This window comes from Dipodomys merriami, unplaced genomic scaffold, assembly GCF_024711535.1.
Source record: "Dipodomys merriami isolate MVZ:Mamm:240054 unplaced genomic scaffold, mDipMer1.0.p SCAF_5, whole genome shotgun sequence".
NCBI lineage: Eukaryota > Metazoa > Chordata > Mammalia > Rodentia > Heteromyidae > Dipodomys > Dipodomys merriami.
Window position 1 is genome coordinate 35502059 of NW_027206068.1, and position 18960 is coordinate 35521018.

The following is an 18960-nucleotide window of genomic DNA, read 5'->3' on the forward strand; positions in this document are numbered from 1 at the left end:
CATCTAATGTGTGGAACACACATTGACTTCAAAGAAAGCTGTGGGGATGGAAAGGTGCCAAGAAAACCAGTTCTGAGATACTAGGGTGACTACAGGCAATTGTTCTTGCAACCCTTTATACTCAGATATAAATTAACAGAAAAAAGAATTTTAAAGTCACAGCTGCTTATGTAGCAGTTTATTCACATCCTATGACTTACAATTAACCAAATACTGTTTTGTTTACTGAAATATTCTGAAACAATAATTTCATTTTATGTTCAATGTATTATATTGCAAACTAAGTTAGGATCATGCTATGGATATGTTATAATTCACATACAAAATAATTTATTAATTTATTCAGAAAAAGACACTAGGACCATATCATTCATAGCTAATGAAGAAAATCCTCCATTTTCTCCCAGTACTAGTAGTGTTAATATATATGCATAAATGTCAAGACCTTCAGAAACCTGGAAAGTATTTCCAAGTTTGTACTCAGAAATATGTACAGGAACAAAGACTCTCTATGAACATACTCAAATGTAAGCTACTGAGTGAAACAAAATGAAGTTGCACAGACCACATCATTCTTGAGACGATATCTTCAAAAAGCTTTGTAGATGCTAGTACATCTTTAAAGTAGTAGTGAAATCACAAAAACACATATAAGACAGCCTTATGAAAGCAAAAAAGACTGTGATGATTAAAATATAATAATGTATGCACATCTGAAATACCATTGTGAAACTCCTTGGTAAAATTAGTACACATAAAAGTAAGAAAAGCATCAAAAACGCAAAAACGTTCTGTTGTGGGCTGTACCTATGAGAAGGGGCTAAAGGCTAACAGAGAGGGTGAATGAATATTTATAAGGTCAAAGTAATTCATTCGTGTGTAAGAAAATAGAATCTGTTGAAATTGATTTAAAGAGTGGGTAGGGGGTTATGGAAGAGTAATAGTGGCAGTGAAGTTGATAGGCATTTAGCATACATAGGAGGACCTGTCATGATGAAATCCCACCTTATGAAACTAATGCACACTAATAAAAATATTACAAAGTAGCCGTATGCAGAAAGGAGATTAAAAATAACCGAAACACCTTTAGTCTTATTGTTACTATTAACTAGTGCTATCCTTGGAACAGATAATGCAAACATTCTTGGCTAAAACAGTAAAGCACTGAAGTTGTCAAAACATTCCTATCTTTCAGGGTAATGAGGAAGTACAGATAAGGTAGATTTTTATGTGATGAAATTTAAAACATCCTGTGCATCCCATCTCATGTTTTATTTGATCTTGTCAATGAGCTCAATCATTTTATTCATGTGTTTTTTAATACTGCCTCCCTGGCTAGGAACCTTAGATATATATTGTGAATAGTATAGTCATATGTCTTTTGTAGTGAACAGTTTTATCTGGGGATGAATAACAGATAGTCTTTTTTAATATGTGGTATGTATGGGTTCAGTGTAGTCATGGAAGCAGCATGTATAGGAGCAAAGGCCTGGATACTACAAGAATAGAGAGAGAATGGCTAACTGATAATCAGTGTAGGGGCTAGTGGGATAGAATAAAAAGAACAAAGGGAATTTTCAAAAAGATGCCATAAAACAACAAATGACAAGTTAAATGAAAAACAAATGTATGTTGTGCTACTAAAATGGAAGACACAAGCTGGGCACCAGTGCCTCATGCCTGTAATCTTAGCTACTCAGGAGGCTGAGATCTGAGGACTGCAGTTCAAAGCCAGCCCAGGCAAAAAAGTCCATGAGACTCTTAACTCCAACTAACCAACCAGAAAACTGGAAATGACTCTGTGGTTCAAGTGGTAGAGCACACGCCTTGAGCTGAAGAGACAGTGCCCAGGCCTGGAGTTCAAGGCCCACAACCAACAAAAAAAAAGGAAGACACAAAAAGAATATAAATCTGTTGATTTATATATCTACATACATATACATGTGTTTATATATATATATATATATATATATATATATATTCTCCAGAAAAATAAATCTTTTTGATGAACCTACCTGCTAGTGGTAAAAACTCCATATACAACAGGATTTCTTTCATCTCGCGTGGGGAGTAAATAGATGTCTTCTGTTAATGGGAAAGAACATGATACTTTATTTTTACACATTATATGTTTGCATTAAATAAAATACTTCTGGTACTCTAAGCAGCATATAAATGCATTATATATAGTATACCTTAAGAAATTAAAAGTTCTCTTGCTAGTTATGTGACATTGAGTTGAAAATTTAACCTCTTGGATATTTATTTCAGTTATTCATGAATTAGAGGATATAATGGATAACCTCCATGACTGTTTCCAACTATGTATAAGTGATTGCGAGAACAAGAAAATGCAAGAATATTTTATCTGCTAGCACAAAAACACGTTTCTTGTGATTATATCAACTTAGTAATTAACATCTTTTTGTCAACAATATGAAAATAATTACACATGTAAATTATACACAAATGATATTTTCAAGGATTATTCAATATGTGAATGTGATTATACAAAACAGGAGGATTCATCATGAACAGCAAATATACACTTTAATATAGTAAGACAAAATACGAATGAAATAATTCAATGATGTAGTGACTTACATACACACCAGAAGGATTAAAGAAGGGGTAATGAACCCCAAGGTAAGTATTCAATTGTTTGTTTTTTTCTTTCATGCAATTGTTTCTAAAATATTTATAAGATGATTTCTATGTGGCTTTGTATGTCCCTCCCCCACGGTATAACCCCTGCTTCCACTGTATTTGATGTTGGTATAATTTGTGGAAGGGAAGGGAAAAAACAAATCGTTTAACTAGGGATACAGGTGGACCCATTGCAACAATGAGATGTACAAGACGTTATGCCGATAAACGAACGTTACAACTTTGGTGGGGGGGAGGATCGGGTGGGGGAGGGGGGAGTATGGGAAGGGATAGGAAGGGGAAACAAAGAGGAGGCAACAATGCTTGATAAGAAATGTACTCGTTATCTTGCCCATGTAATTGTAACTCCTCTGTACGATATTTCACAATAAAAATAAAAAATAAAAATAAAAAAAGAAGTTTATTAAATAAAGCCGTCAATTTTATCTACAACTTAAAAACTCCTTTTAGAATTAGTTTTGGGAGAAATGAAGAGGAAACATTAGAGAATAATGTGTTTTTATTGCTGAAGAACCAAATTCATAGGTTTCTCATAGACTCCAGCAGAGGGCATCAGTGCAGTAAGGAAACCAAGGTTTTCATGCCTGTATATTTGGCTCACAAAGAAGTAAAAGAGAGCAGGAGAGATACTTGGACTTTGAGACCATTAGTTTATATCTTTCTTTCACTTGCTGTGATATTGTTTCCTTCACAAACCTTTAGGATTCCTACAAATGAACCTCTTCATTATCATGCTGGAGCTAACTGGTAGTAAAACTTTTCCAGGAAAGATGGAGTATGTGACTTACGAAGCTCATCAAAATGAGTATCTGCCCCATCTCTTCCAGGAATTGAGCATACCAATCTAGCCTTCAGGAAAGTTGTCCATTTGTTTATCAGGCTGCGTTGTCCTCCTACATCATTCTGAAAAATGGAAAATAAATATAAAAATAAAAATGTACCAATGGGTTCTATCACCATCTATGACTGTTTTTACTGCCAAATGTCACTATTAGAGACAATACTATAATGGTATTATTACTTACAAAGGAACATAATTTGTGGATCTTTCTAGATTTCCAAGTGGTTTTTGAGTAATACATGCTATTCTCATGATTAAATGAATTTAATGTAAGTGGTTTAACTTTCTAAATGAGTATATGACTGCAAGACTACAATAATGAAAACAGGCTTGGAATCAAATCCAATGCCTGCCAGTATTTTTGTTTCATGACTAATAAAAGATGAATTCTCCAGGTTTTTCTTTATGATTAATGTCTTGAGATGTCATTATTTTGATAGCAATATTACTATTAATTATTAAACATAGTTTTTGGCAACTTGTACTCAATAACTTACTTGTATTTATATTATTTAGGATTCCTTGGTACAATTAATAAACACTAAAAAAAAAAAAAAAAAAAAAAGAATGCCAGAAAAGAAATCAGCTGTGGAGGAAGGATACCATAGATGAAGTAAGGACTAGGTTGCATGAGAATGAATATGATCAAAGTATTTGATTTGCATATACAACAAGAGAACAATGAAACCTGCTAAAGGTGTTTTAACAAGCAGGGAAAGAAGGAATGAGGGCCATTGGCTATACTGTATGCTTGTGTGTGTGTGTGTGTGTGTGTGTGTGTGTGTGTACGTGTGTGTGTGTACCTGTGTGTGTATGTGTGTGTGTGTGTGTGTTAGTGATTACTGCGAGATAAGAATCTTGTGGATTTTCCTGCTGAGGTTGGTTTTGAACCGTATCCTCAGATCTGAACCTCATTAGTAACTTAGGATTACAGACATGAGCCACTAGTTCCTTGCTTACTCTAGTTTTTTTTTTATTTTTGTTCTAGGAGTTTTACATAATCTTTAGATTAATGAAATAAGCATGATTATGCTATTCGAGATAATTCAACTTAAAAGTTATATTTCCTATTTAAATATAAAGGTGTTCTTTTACACACTAATATGATTTTTAATTTACTTGAGTCAATGAGTTCTCCTGTGCCTACAATAAATAAAATGCAAGTAATTCATTAAATGATTGATCATTACATTTTAATTTTAAAGAATTATACTTGGAGTCATAATTCCCATTAATCTATTTACATTTAAATATACATCAAGTAAAACGATGCATTTTCATCCTATGACCTATTACATTCTGAAAAGAGTGTTTTTATCCTATGACCTATTACATTCTGAAAATATGGCTGAAAAGATAGCTGTTCATGTTTGAACTATCTTTGTGCTTCTTTATTGTGGCACCAAAAATAGAAGAAAATAACAAATTGCTAATGTAAGCAAGAGAATTCTAAGCACATTAAAGTCATCCTTTCTAATTTTACAACAAATGGAAGAGACAAAGAGTAAGACAGAAAGAGACAGTGAGGGGGCGGGGGAAACAACATTCTCTAGGTTCCTTTAGTTTTAACATTTGAGATCAGGTGGGAAGCGATGATGTGCCACCCAGAGTGAATTATTTATTACCTTTACATGCTTTGTTTACAGTAAAAGGTCAATAAAATTAAATAATAATGACAGTGTTCTTGATACGTTCTTTAAATGTGTAACAAAAACCAATTCAAAAAGAATTTTGAAATATAAAGGCCATAATATTCAGGATATTATTTCATATATGACTGAAAATCTTTGCAGCTAATGAATAAATTACAAGATCTCAATTTTTACTGCCTTACATTCTTTCTTTTTTTGTCAGTCATGAGGCCTGAACTCTGGGACTTGGTGCTCTCTCTGAGCTCTTCAGCTCAAGTCTATCACTCTTACCACTAGAGCCACAACGCCACTTCCGGCCTTTTCTGCTTGTGTGGTCCTGAGGAAATGAACACAGGGCCTCATACATGCGAGGCAAGCACTCTACCATTGAGCCACCTTCCCAGCCTATCTTATACTCTTAATCATTAAAATGTTCCAAATCATTATGAGCTTTTACAAGAATACGTCTGAAGCTTGGTTCATGTGTACTATATAGGTGTATTTGTATATACATATATATGTATATCTCTTTTCACACGCATGTAATATATACATAAATGCATATGTATATATACTCAAAAGAAATACAAATTTAAACACATCAATTGCTTAATCATACAAGCTAAAGAATATTTTTAACAGTAAAATTCACCAATACAGTTTAGAATTCTTGACTTGTGATAATAAGATAATACACTAATAGCTCAGAAGAAAATATGCTAATTCTGGATGTCATTAGCATATTTCCCATCAAGCTATTAATGAAAATATGTTTAACAGTAAGTTCAACAAAGACAGAAGACAGTATTGATAAGAGTTTTTAGAAAAGAAGACAGAAAAACTTCTCTGAAGAGGAAATAAGAGTAACCAATAGACACATGAAGAAATGCTCAACGTTTCTAGCCATAAAAGAAATGCAAATCAAAACAACATTGAGATTCCACCTCACTCGAGTTAGAATGACTATAATCAAGAAATCTAATAATAACAGATGCTGGAAGGAATATGGCCAAAATGGAACCCTACTGCATTGTTGGTGGGAGTGTAAACTTGTTCAACCACTCTGGAAAGAAGTATGGAAGTTCCTCAAAATATTACACAAAGAGCTCCCTATGACCCAGCAATCCCACTTCTGGGCATATACTCAAATGATCACAAATAAGGCCATGCTAAAGCTACCAACACATGATGTTTATAGCAGCATTATCCACCATAGCTAAGATATGGAACCAACCCAGATGTCCCTCAGTAGATGAATAGATCAATGAACTTTACAACTTTGGCAGGGGGGGAGGGGGGGAGGGGAGTTGGGGGGGAGGGAGGAATGGGATGGAGAAACAAAGGAGGAGGCAACAATGCTTGATAAGAAATGTACTTATTACCTTGCTTATGTAATTATAACCCCTCTGTATGGTATTTTCACAATAAAAAAAGAAAATGTGGTGTATATATATGCATACGTATATATCACATATATATACCACATATATATCACATATATACATACATATATATACATGTATGTATATATAATGGAAATCTATGCTTCCATCAGAAAGAATGGCACCGCCCCATTTGATAGGAAATGGAAAGACTTGGAAAAATCATATTAAGTGAAGCAAGCCAGACTCTAAGAAACATAGGTCCCATGGTTTCCCTTACTTGCAATAACTAGTATACGTTTAGGATAATCTTATCAGATGAGCCAAAAAGCTTAAAAGCTATGTATATATGACCATATTAGATGATGCTAAGCAAAATGGAGCCCAAGATATGAACAAAAGAGGTTTTTCTATGCTGTTGTTGTTTTTAAGGTACTATGTGATTTTTTGTTTCTTTTGTTCTTTCCCCTATGGTGTATTCTCTATTGTCACTGTACTTGATTTTGGTACCCTGCATCTTGTATATACATTTACCTAATTTAGGGAGGGGAAGGGGAATAACAAAATGTTGAAACAGGGACACAAAATAACCCATTGCAACAATGATACTAACAAGACACTATGATGGAAATGATCTTTACAACTTTGTGTGGGAGAGTGGGGGGGGTGAATGGAAGGAAGAGTAAGAGAAAAACAATGTACTCATTAACTTACTCATATAACTGTAACCCCTCTATACAGCATCTTTACAATAAAATAAAATTTAAAAAAACTTTTTTTTATAAAAGAGAAGTAGACAGAGTCAAAAAGATTGTCCTCTCCTGAAATTTCTTCATTTTCAGAAAAAAAAACTCTCAAGAAAGACTGGATTTAAAATTAAGTTTATTGAGTGATAGGTGAGGTTATATTCACCAATGTAAAGACAAGTTTAGGAACTAGTTTCTAACCATTATGGGGAAAGATGATGGATAGAGCAAAATATGATAGATGGGAGAACCAGGACAAATTTACTTTAGATAATGACTGGGATCAATAATGGACAAATAAACTATTTAATATTACTAAAAAAAAAGTAGTGAATATAAGTACATTGGTATAAAATCACTGGAAGCTTCATTACAAGGTCAAAGTACCAATATTTAAATGTGTAATGAACTACTCAATAATATAGTAATCATGAAGAAGTAAAATAATCTTTCTTTTAAGAAAACCATAGTGTATTCCATTTAATGACTATTTGATAACAAGCATGTCTGGAATTGCTCTGAATTTCCTATTTTGTATATGGTACTTGTATTTTTTCAGTATCATGGCTCGAGTATTCCAGTTAGTTATGGATGACTTTGGATTTCTGCAGATGTGAAGGCAGACTTATTTTGAAAATGTCTTATTTTTAATACTACTCTAAGATTATTTATAAATATAAATCTAGATGCCAGAATAAATTGTCAAAAATACTGATGCTTATGTTTCATTTTTTTTGTGTGTATGTGCCAGTGGTAGGACTTGAATGCAAGGCCTGGGCTTTATCTCTAAGCTTTATTACTCAAGACTAGCACTCTACCAATTGAACCAAAGCTATAACTTGAGCTTTTTGATGATAAATTGGAGACAAGAATCTCATGGTCTTTCTTGCCTTGATTGGCTTCAAATGGTAATCCTCAGCCCCCCTGAGTAACTAGGACTAGAGGTATGATTCACTGACAACTGGCTGCACATTTCTTTTAACCCAGTGATCATTTCTGTATTAATGAACAATAGAATTCCAGTGATAATATGTGTATTTGAAATTCTCAGAAAGGATTTTTTTTCACAGAACTTAAAAACAAAGGAAAGGTCATTGCTTTGCCTTTTCTTAACCCTTGATTTATGTATTTTTGAAGTCACAGATTTTACCTTTGTGTGCTGTTAACACATCCCTAGTTTTAATAAGCAAAGCCTTAATAGTTTTTATTTCAATGTATTACTTTATATATGAATACTACTACTACTAATAATGAATAGAGTAGTGAATAATGGTAACAATAATAAATAATGAATACTACCAGTAATAAAATACTTTTCTTTCTTCCTTCCTTTTGATAGTCAGTAAATATCTAAGAATAGTGTTGATTCACTATAGATAAAGAAATATAACAGTGATCATTAATCAAATGCCACAGACTGTGTTTGATCTACTACTTTGTCCTCAAAAGAGTTGGTAAAATTATTTTGCTAAATGAATAAACATGTATTTGGGGTGCTTGTTCAAGGACATTATTTAAAAGAAGTAAACCCACTACTTTTTAATAAAAATAAGCAATCATATTCTTTTGGAACTCATTTACTTAAACATGACAGTAAGTGTACTTTTTTTTCAAACATTTCCCCATTTTTAGTTGCAATTATCACCACAATAATGATGATCCACCAGAAAATTCTAACCTACTAGTTCCAGATTTATCAGATAAGAAAGGAATGTACACTGTACCTGTATTTTTTTAGCCTGACAAATGGAAATTTTAATCCTTTTAGCAACATTATCTTTAAATGTCCTTCCAACCCACTCAGCAGCCTTCTCAGTTCTTCAAGTAGTAAAACATAAAAAACAAACAAAAAAAAATCCAGGTCAAAGATGAAAGCCACCTGCTGTCAGCAGGGAAAAGAAAACTTGGTCTCTTGGATAATAGCACTCAGCAATGGATTATAAGCAGTTAATGACTGGATAGTAATTCTTACAGACATCCAGAAGCATGACCTGGGATGGCAAAGTTCAATTCATAAGGAGTTGTATTTCTCCTGCAGGGAAGTGTCAGTTGGGCTGACTTTGTTGACTAGCTCTCAGTCCTTGGATTTGTTTGCAAGTCTACACAATCTCCTCTCCCCATGCCAGGCCCCCACCAACTTTAAGCCCTGAAGAGGGCTGAAAGGGAGATAACCACTTTTGTACTAAATTGCCACTTCCTTGCTTATTTTTTTGTAAAGTTCTAAAGAACACAACTGTCTGGGCAGCACAATAGATTTATTATTGGGATGTCAGAATCAGCAGCTCTTAGTCACCAGTCACTTCTGTTTGTCTCCACTCTATTTATCACAGCCTCTTTGTTGTTGGGTTGCCCAAAGTCTTGACATCTACTCAGAGATGCAGATGAAAGAAACAAGGAAATCAAAGGTAAACAAGCCTGAACCATGCACTCAACCTGGGTGGTGAGCATGGGAGATGCTGGCCTTCTTTCTCTGTGTAGCTTTAGATATGTTTGTTGTATTTCTCAGTTTTAAAGTAACAAATATAATGAGAAATTGTAGTGACACTCATTCCTTTTGCTGTTGGTGGTACATTATGAATTTCTGTGATTCTCTAACAGTACCTACTAATAGGTAGATGAATGAAATGGAGGCTCAGCTTCTCCTGGAAGCTTTTACTATCCCAGAAAATTAAAGTTCTTATAAATCTTACACAGACATGTAAAGTAGCTAGAAGCTGTCACATGTCAACATTTATTGAGTGTGCCATTTGACCTTTGGGGCACAATGCAGGGTTCATCTCCTAAACATGGTGTTATCTGTGTATACCATCCTTTCCAAAGATCTCTCAGCAGTTTATAAATATTGTCATTTTCACCTCTATATGGAAACAGAAGCTCTTGGACAATGCAATAATTGGCTTTAACTTCCTATACTCTTAAATCCTGAAGATTTAGTACAACTAATGAAATCTCCAAGACATCTGGGTACTCCATGAACATTTTACGTTGTTAGAGAATTGTCACAATATTAGCTGATTTAAACTGAAGACTAACGGACTTTTCAAGTCAATAAAAAATGGAGACATAAATATCTTAAAAACTTCAAAAAGAAAAAAAATGATGCTGAAGTTAAAAGTTATAAAGCCTCCTTTGCTTAATAAGATAGTTTTTGCCTAATATTCTTTATTCTGTATTGTTTGTGGTATTTTTGAGACAGGATTTCACTATGTATCCCAGTTGACCTTGAACTCAGTATGTGGTACAGGCTAGTCTTGAACTCATGAGGCTTCTGCTCCAGGCTTCCCAGTGCTGGACCTTTATTTTATCAGGCTGCAGGCAAAAAGCTGAGTTCTGTGAAACATTTCAAATGACATAATCTATGCATGCTTTGCTTCGCATGTCTGTCGTTACATCATGTACTTATAGTGCTGTTATATTTCTATTAATCATTCACAGTCTTCATCTGATTTTTCATTCATAGTAAAATCTGTACCTTGTAGGTTTTAAGTAGTCTTGTGTCAAAATATGCTATCTAATAAACTAAAGGCTGACACTGTATTAAGAAACATGGGAGCTACAATCACAGTAGCTGACATAGAGTCCAACTGACTTTTTTTTGGGCTGGCCTTAATATAGAGTGAGTTGCTTTTAGGGACAGAGTTTAGAAAGCTTCTTTGAAAGCTTACTATAAATAGTCAACATAGGAATGTGTCAGTAATAATAGGGATTTAAAAAATATCCAAACTTAGGTGGTGAACTTGGAAGCTTAAAAATATGACCAACATGTGGTAGAAACAAAGTAGTGAAACCTGGAAAAGGACCTAAGGGGTTCATACAAAAGAATTCTACAGATATTCAAGTATATAATTATACAGCAAAGAAGAGCTTAAATGAGGACATGCCTATATCTTAAAAGAACTAGTGAAAATACTGAAGTTGTTTCTACCCAAATCCAAATGAGAAAATGTTATATATCCCTCCTTAGCCAAAGAAACATTCTTTTGCAATTTGCTGTTACTACTGAAAATTGAAGCAGAAAAGAAAATAATAGTAAGATAATAATAGTATTCATCAAGAAAATTGCCTGGGGTTGTATTCACATAACACCTGGCAATAATCTTTTGGGAAGATGAAGAAGAAAATGTGGGAACGGCTAGGTAACAAATAGTGTGTAAAAATGAACATGTAATTGCTTATCATATTGAGAAAGTGATGTTACAGTAGACAATGTGTTTAAAATCAAAGAGAATTTTGTGGACATCTGTCTTCTCTTTACTAGAATAAGAGTGATTAGCACTTGCTCTTCACTTTTTAAAAAAGATTTTAGTACATTTTCTGTAACTTAAGAAATCTAAAATGTATTTCAGACAGTATGGCAGTTATAAATTAGGGTCCTTTATTTCACCTGCTAATAATACTTTGCTAGTAGAAGAAACAAAAATATGTAAGTATAAATATTTGAGACAAAGGATGGAAAAAAATGAACAAGCCAACTTTATGGCAAGTATTGAACATAGTAGATTCTATTGAATTGAATTTGTAGACAATTCCAAGGGATTTTTTTTCTTAAAGTAATATTCTATTATTTAGAGACAACTGTTTGTAATTTGCCACTGGAGCCTGACGAAGCAAATAGAAATGGAGCACATGTTTTCCTAGATACTTCAAAAACTCTGAAAGATTATTAGCAATGCATAACTTGAGTAAATACTATACTAACAATCTTGTTTTCTAAATTATAGTAGACTAAATTAGGTAAGTCCACGTGTGTTTAACAGTCTTCTTTCAGATAGGATCAACATTTATTTTCTTTTATTTTAGTTTTAAAGCTACAGCAAACAGAATACATCCCTTCCCAAGAATTTCTTAGACAGGAAAACAGATGGAAGTGAGGGAAAAGCACATCTGTAACTCGTGGCACTAAATCTCTCATTTAGGTTGTAAGTGACACGCTAAAAGTAAGCAGAAAACCCACAGCTCGGAGATAAATAAATACAGAAAGTGTCAACGGCCTAAAAACACAACTCTTCAAAGGCAGTCATTATCCAACAGAACTGTATAACAAAATAGACAACCCAAGTGGAATTGAAGGGGGAAAAAAAGCTATTAATGAGACCCCCCAGGCAAGTTATGTGAAAGGACTATCCAAATTGAATTCCTGGCATGGACAAAAGGAAATACTGAAGAAAAAAAGAGAGAGAGAGAACTGGCATAACCTGCAGCTGGAATCTGGAGTGAGCTAGCCTAAGTAAGCTAATGGACAATGCTTCCAAAAATGAATAGAATCCCAAAGTAATGCAAAACAGCCTTTAGGTAGAACATTGCAAGCAAGCCTTGCTGAAAGGACTGGTGTTGCCACACATTTATCTGAGGCAAACACACACACACACACACACACACACACACACACACACACACACACACACACACACACACAAACACACACACACACACACATTAAAACATCACACAGATATAAACACTGGTAAATTCAAAGTAAAAGTACACAAAAGAATTTATTTCATTCCATTAGTCTCTTCAGTCAGAATTTTAAAACCTTAACACAAAGATCTGGGTAGTTTATCGTCGACAAGAGAATTTCTCCAATGTTTAAGTTGTACCATGTAGTGCTTAGGTACACTGATAACTCAACAGGATCAAATGGCTTGGGGTTTTAATAAGGACTACAAAATCAACCAAGGCTAAGCTCCATATTTTAAATATAAAAAGATGACTAGTTTGAATAGAAAGTTCTGACCTTAGCTGAAGGGTAATCTATGAAGAAGTTGTTCTAACTAAGTACAATGATATATTATGGAGTTTCATCTCAGGTGAATCTTCAGATGAAGACATGTATCCTCGACAAGGTATCATTGACTAAAATTGCCATGTAGAATTAATTTGTGAATTAATTTTTCATTTTATGATGTCTCTCCATATCTCTATCTCTTGAAAAATATTTTCATTGATCAAATTCTACACTAAATTAAAATAAAAATAAAAATAAAAATAGTAATTCCCACCTGATAGATAATTTTTCTTTACAATAACTTTTAGTAACTAATATGTCACTATTCCCTAAATATTATAATCACTGTCACCAACACCATTATTTCCTGTTCCTAAGCAAAGTTAAATTGGCCTGGTTCCAAAGTAGATGTGTCACAGAGGCATGTTTGTGATCTTTGACATTTAATCCACTATAGATTAACCAAGTGTTTGCATTCTCTATACTTAAAATCTCCTATAATAAATGTACCTGCATTAAAAAGAAATCTACCTAAGTCAGTATTGTTTTCAGTGTTTTGTTGAGTATCTGTCATATCTGAATTCATAAGCTTTACCAAGTCATATATCTACTTGGTAAAATAGTCATGCAAGAGAAGCTTATTCACGTTTTCTAGCATAGGATACTAAGACAGCAAGAAATAAAGCAAGATTACAGCTCACATCTTAATTAAAATAGAATGCATCATACAGGCAAATGACATTGATAGCCTTACTGCTAATATCTGTTTATTTGTTCATTTATTGAATTGACATTACCAGAGTTTGAACTTAAGACCTCATACTCTTGCTTGATTTTTTGATCAAGATCATGTTCTATCATTTGAACCATGCACCCATTCCTGCTTTTTGCTAGACTCAGTAAGGTATAGACAGCTTTTCATTTTCTCTAACATGGCATCTTCCTTGGTGAGTCTTTTGTCATTGTTGTTGTTAATTATCAAACTCAATTTTATTCCTATAAATATTTGTAAAAAATGAAAAGCAAACAATATTTTATGGTGACATACAGGGGATAAAAAAAATTGAACTTATATGTTACAAATAATTTCAAAAGAATTTTTATATGTGAAAATAATCATGTAACAAAAGTTACACTGAATTTTAAAATGATTATTAAAGTTGTTATTGTTTTATAGGGCATAACTTTTTTAAGATTCCAAATAATTATTTTTACTATTTTCAATGAAATATCCACCTGAGAATACTAAATTTTTGTCACAATTTAATTCTAAATTTCTAGGGAAATTTTAGAAACATGGGGAGAAATGATTTTGTAATTAAGTTGCAAAGACAGCATTTAGAACCAAGAATATGAAGCATTTGATCAATGGACCATTTGTACCAGGAGTAGTTCTCAAGATAATACTCAATGAAAATAATTAAATGAAGAGATCTATTAGTCAACGAAGAATGCCTTTTAATTTTACAATAAATTAATCCATCATGTCTTCACTTTATCTCATAATTTCTTAGCTGTTAACACAGATTAAGAGTATGACAAAATCTTGATGTGTGGTCTAGGAGTTTTTGAGATGGGAAGATTCCTTTACTACTTTTTTTTTTTTTTTTTGCTATTTCTACTTTGTAGGAGTCTGTTCAAAAGATTCAATGCTGATATTTAGGGTCAACATTATACTTTTAATATGTACATTTAATAGGATAAAAGCATTTTAACATAATTCCTTACCTTTTACTATTACACAGAGATAAAAATATTACTTTGTTATAAATAAATTTTTATCAAATATTTTAGATCTATGAAAACATAAACACTGAAATGATTCATAGGCAGTGCCCTTGTTAAATATCTTCATCAGAAAGTGAGTCATGAAATGCATTTAATTGAATGTCAATCTTTTTTTGACATATTTAACTTAGCTCATTTATACACACATGTAAATGCACGGGAATGCTTTTTTAGGGTCAAATAGTGTTGATGTAAGGCATACCTCAATACACTAACACACAAAGACTAATCCAAGCAAAGCCCATTCATCCCAAAGCAAGAGGCTTCAAGAGAAATTACTGTAGATGCTTAGAAAGAATGAGGATGCTTTTTAGGGAATCTGTTGTGGGGCAGGGATAGGTGGGAGACAGAATTATTGCCTTGGACACCAGATAAAGAATGATCTGGGCTCACGGTTGGCCTCTTTCAAAAGCCATGTTTTCATTAGCACTTTAACTGCAATAATGGTGCATATTTCTATCCCGGGAAGTGTTCAGAAGCCTGAGGGCACAGGCTGAAACAAAAAGTGACAGAAGATGGAAGAAAATGAAAAGTTTGTATAAGACCAAAGAAAGCTTCCAACAGAGAGTATTTATTAACTCAACAGTGCTTGTCTTTAACAGCTGAGTTTGTGCTGAAGGTGTCTGTCTGTGTAAGAAATGTTAGTTCAATAGAGAAAAATCCAGGCCAAAAATAATATACTGAAATCTAAAGCATGTTCCAGTAGCATTATTATTCTGTAAAGTTGTAGCCAATCAAATGAAACTTGGGATGGCACAAAATGTATTTCATAAAGTTTGATGGTTTCATATGTTTTATAGTAAAGGGCAGTACTGAAGATTAATTGCAATCCCCTTCAAATAAGTGCTTTGTAGTTTTGTCTATTTGTTTCAACCTGTATTTTTTTCTCAGAACTTAATCATGGTCTTAATTGTCAAGAATTTAAATATACACTAAAAGATAATGATTGTAATACATTGATCAGTATATAATGTTTAGATAGATGTATGACTTAAAATACAGAATAAATTTCTGTTAGTTTTTAACTCACTCCAATATTTATATTAAGTTGCATTCAATAATTGTTTTCAAGTTTTAGCAAGGACTGGTTTAAGTATAACAGGATGAAACAGGAAGACATAGAATACAAAGAGAGAAGTATTTCCTGGCCACAGGCAGGAAATGAGAGTCACACTCAAAAACGGCAGTTTGAATCTGCTGTCTATCCTTTTGAGCTGGAGAAATGCATACAGTCATATTCTCTACTAACCTTTAATCATTAGAACTGTTGTTCTGGGTGACTATGATGCATGATGTTTATTATTCTAAAACATGGAGATGAACCTGAGCTTTCCCCAAACCCTGGCGTAACAAGTGTTAGGAACACTTTTTCGCGGACATGCTTCTCACTTTGCTGCCTCAACCCATTCACGAGAGTTTTCAGCTTCAGACCATTTCAAATGAGACAGAAGATGCAGACAGGCCTTCAAGTTATTCTTAATGTTAAGAAAAGATTATTTGTCATTGTATGAAAATATTCTAACCTCCACAGACAAGGACAACATGGTGATGGTGATGAGAAGAAGTAATTACAGGCAAGAATGGACAGAAGACAACCCTCAAATGACAATATATTCTCTGCCAACATGGTATAAGTCATTCCAGGGTAGCAGTTCAGGTGCTGTAAAACAAACTACAATATTTGAGAAATGCAAATCCTCCTCTTTTTTTCAAGAAAAATAAATATTTTCATTTCTCAGAGTTTACACCTATATGAGAGTATAAATCAATTCTATACTTTTAGCGTATAATGGGTATTAACTTTCATTTCAACATTGAATGGTTAATCAATTCCTGGATAAATACATATACCTGAAATAAAATAAATAAATGTATCTTGCCTTACAAACTCTTCCAACTCGAGAAAGGATCGTCTTATCAGAAGTACTGCCTTCTTGATATGATTCACGAAAGAAGAAATATATTTTGTCATCATCTGGATTATAGGTATCTGGTATAGGGAAAGTTCCAATAAATTTTGCTCCTGTTTGAAAAATAAAAGCTATAAATTAATAAAAAAAAAACACCCAACTGCAATAGTACTAGTGAATTTAGGATGTAAAACTACTAAAAAATTAGAAACATAAACCACCAGTCTAATGTGGGAAGCAAGATGTGTAGACAAACTTGTGACCAAGTAGAAAAGCAGCACAGCAGAAAGAGGTTCAAAACAAGTTCTCAGGAATTCCAGAGAGCAGGTGAGAACAGGTCTGGCTAACACTCCCAATTGATACAATTCCACTAAAACAGTCACAGGTCACATAACATAAAAGGATACATTCTGAGAAATGCATTGATAAGTGATTTCATCATTACTGGAAAACATCACAGAATGTAATTACATCAAGTAGGATGGCTATGACTATAAATAGTAGTATGGGAACCCACTATATGTGGTCCTTTGCTGGCAGAAATGCTAGGTGAACATTACGTTAAGGTCATCATATGAGTGTCAAATGCTATTTAAATATTATAGGATGTCTTATCACATCTGGCAAGTCAATGATTTTCTATCTATTCACCTTACTTATGATGCAGTTACTGCTATATAACCATGATATCTTTTATAAAAGAACCTAGGAATAACTGTACATATATCTCAAACTATACTTATATTCAAAAGAGCTCCTCTATGCTGTTCTTTGCTGTAATTTATTAGATTGCCCAATGGAATACAAATGAAAAACAGTAATAGTGCTTGGGCCATTTCCAATATGTAGTATGGAGTCACTCAATATGGTTTTATATCAATATTGGTCCAGAAATAATCATTTGACTAAGAGCAAAGAACCCAAATAAAAAGACTTAAGAATTGAGGTAAGGACTTCAGTTAAGTAAAATGTATGGCGTATTTTGAAGGAAGCATAGAAGAATAACTGTTTAAGAAAGAGAAATAAAAACAAAAAAAAGACAAAAATCAAAACCTAGAAAAATAAAAAAAAGATGAACAATGCCTTCTAAGGTTTTACTTAGAACTCTTGATTGACTCATTCCTAGGAGAAGTGAAAGTTATATCCTTGCATATAAATGCATAGCAACTGATCAAAAGGCCAACTATTAGAAAAGTTTCACAATAGCTATTTTCAATGTACAAAAAAGTTAATATTGGGTTTCAAGTGTCATGAATTTCACCCATGATCATCCCGCTCCCTCCTGGGTCTCCAATCTCTTCCCTACTTCCATGAAAAATCTTAAGAGAAAGGACATGGGAATGTCTGTGTTAACTTCTTTTGTGTTTTTTTAGTGTTTCCTCACTCTTTGCTGGAACTCAAAACTTCATTGAAACATTTCTCCTCTGATAATCTCACTTTGGTATGGACCTAGAAAATTATATGACATTGATTTAAAAAAAAACATGTAGGACCTTCCAGTTTTTCATCTTTTAATTAATTTTACATTGTCAAGCCTTTTTAAAACTTTCACTTGATTTTTTGTTGTTTTTGGTTTGCTTGTGTGTGTTCTGTTTCTCCCTCTCTAAACCCTCTTTCAGGTTGCTGATAAAAACTAAACATTTGGTTTTAACCCCTGAGCAAAATAATACCATCTTTTTCATCTGCAAATGCACATTTATAAGTTTTTAACAATTAAGAACATTGTACATAAAGCTTTTTCTATAAATATGTATTTGATATTTCAACAAGTTAATTAAAAGGGGATCTTTTTGATTGTTAATATATGGAAGATCTAATAGGATCAAGTATTTTTAAATGAATAACTGACTCTTCAACTTTCATTGGAATTAATAAACACTTAACATAAAACAGGAGATGGCTAAGGAGAAAAACTTAACCTTGATATTCACAATACCTCCAAAAGAGATGACAACAATCAAAGAAGCAAAGGACAACTAAAGTAATATCCACAGGTACATGACCAGATATGGAAAATAATCCATACAGAGTTCTCAATGTACACATACTAAATCCAGTTCCACCAAACTGGGTGAAAATCTTTACTGTATTTATAATAATTATAAGTACAAAATTTAAAGAACTAACTTGTAAGTGAATCTTCTAAAAATTCAAACTTAATAGTCACTAAAGTAGAATACCATTCCATACACAGAGAAAAATCTGCAGTTAAGACTCTTTGACCCACAATTCATAATTCAGATTCTGAATGGACAGGGCAAGTAAGG

The 18960-nt window shown here is 33.2% G+C and overlaps 1 protein-coding gene across 2 annotated transcripts in view; it reads right to left on the reverse strand.

The window, feature by feature from the left end:
- The window catches only part of Sema3d (semaphorin 3D), a 173014-nt gene that overhangs the window by 37622 nt on the left and 116432 nt on the right, over nucleotides 1–18960 (reverse strand). For both annotated transcript variants that reach the window (XM_069996375.1, XM_069996374.1), the window contains exons 8-10: nucleotides 16664–16806; nucleotides 3456–3570; nucleotides 2016–2085 (exon numbers count right to left, since the gene is read on the reverse strand). In XM_069996375.1, coding sequence (XP_069852476.1) covers nucleotides 2016–2085; nucleotides 3456–3570; nucleotides 16664–16806 — 328 coding nt within the window. The remainder of the gene's footprint in view (nucleotides 1–2015; nucleotides 2086–3455; nucleotides 3571–16663; nucleotides 16807–18960) is intronic.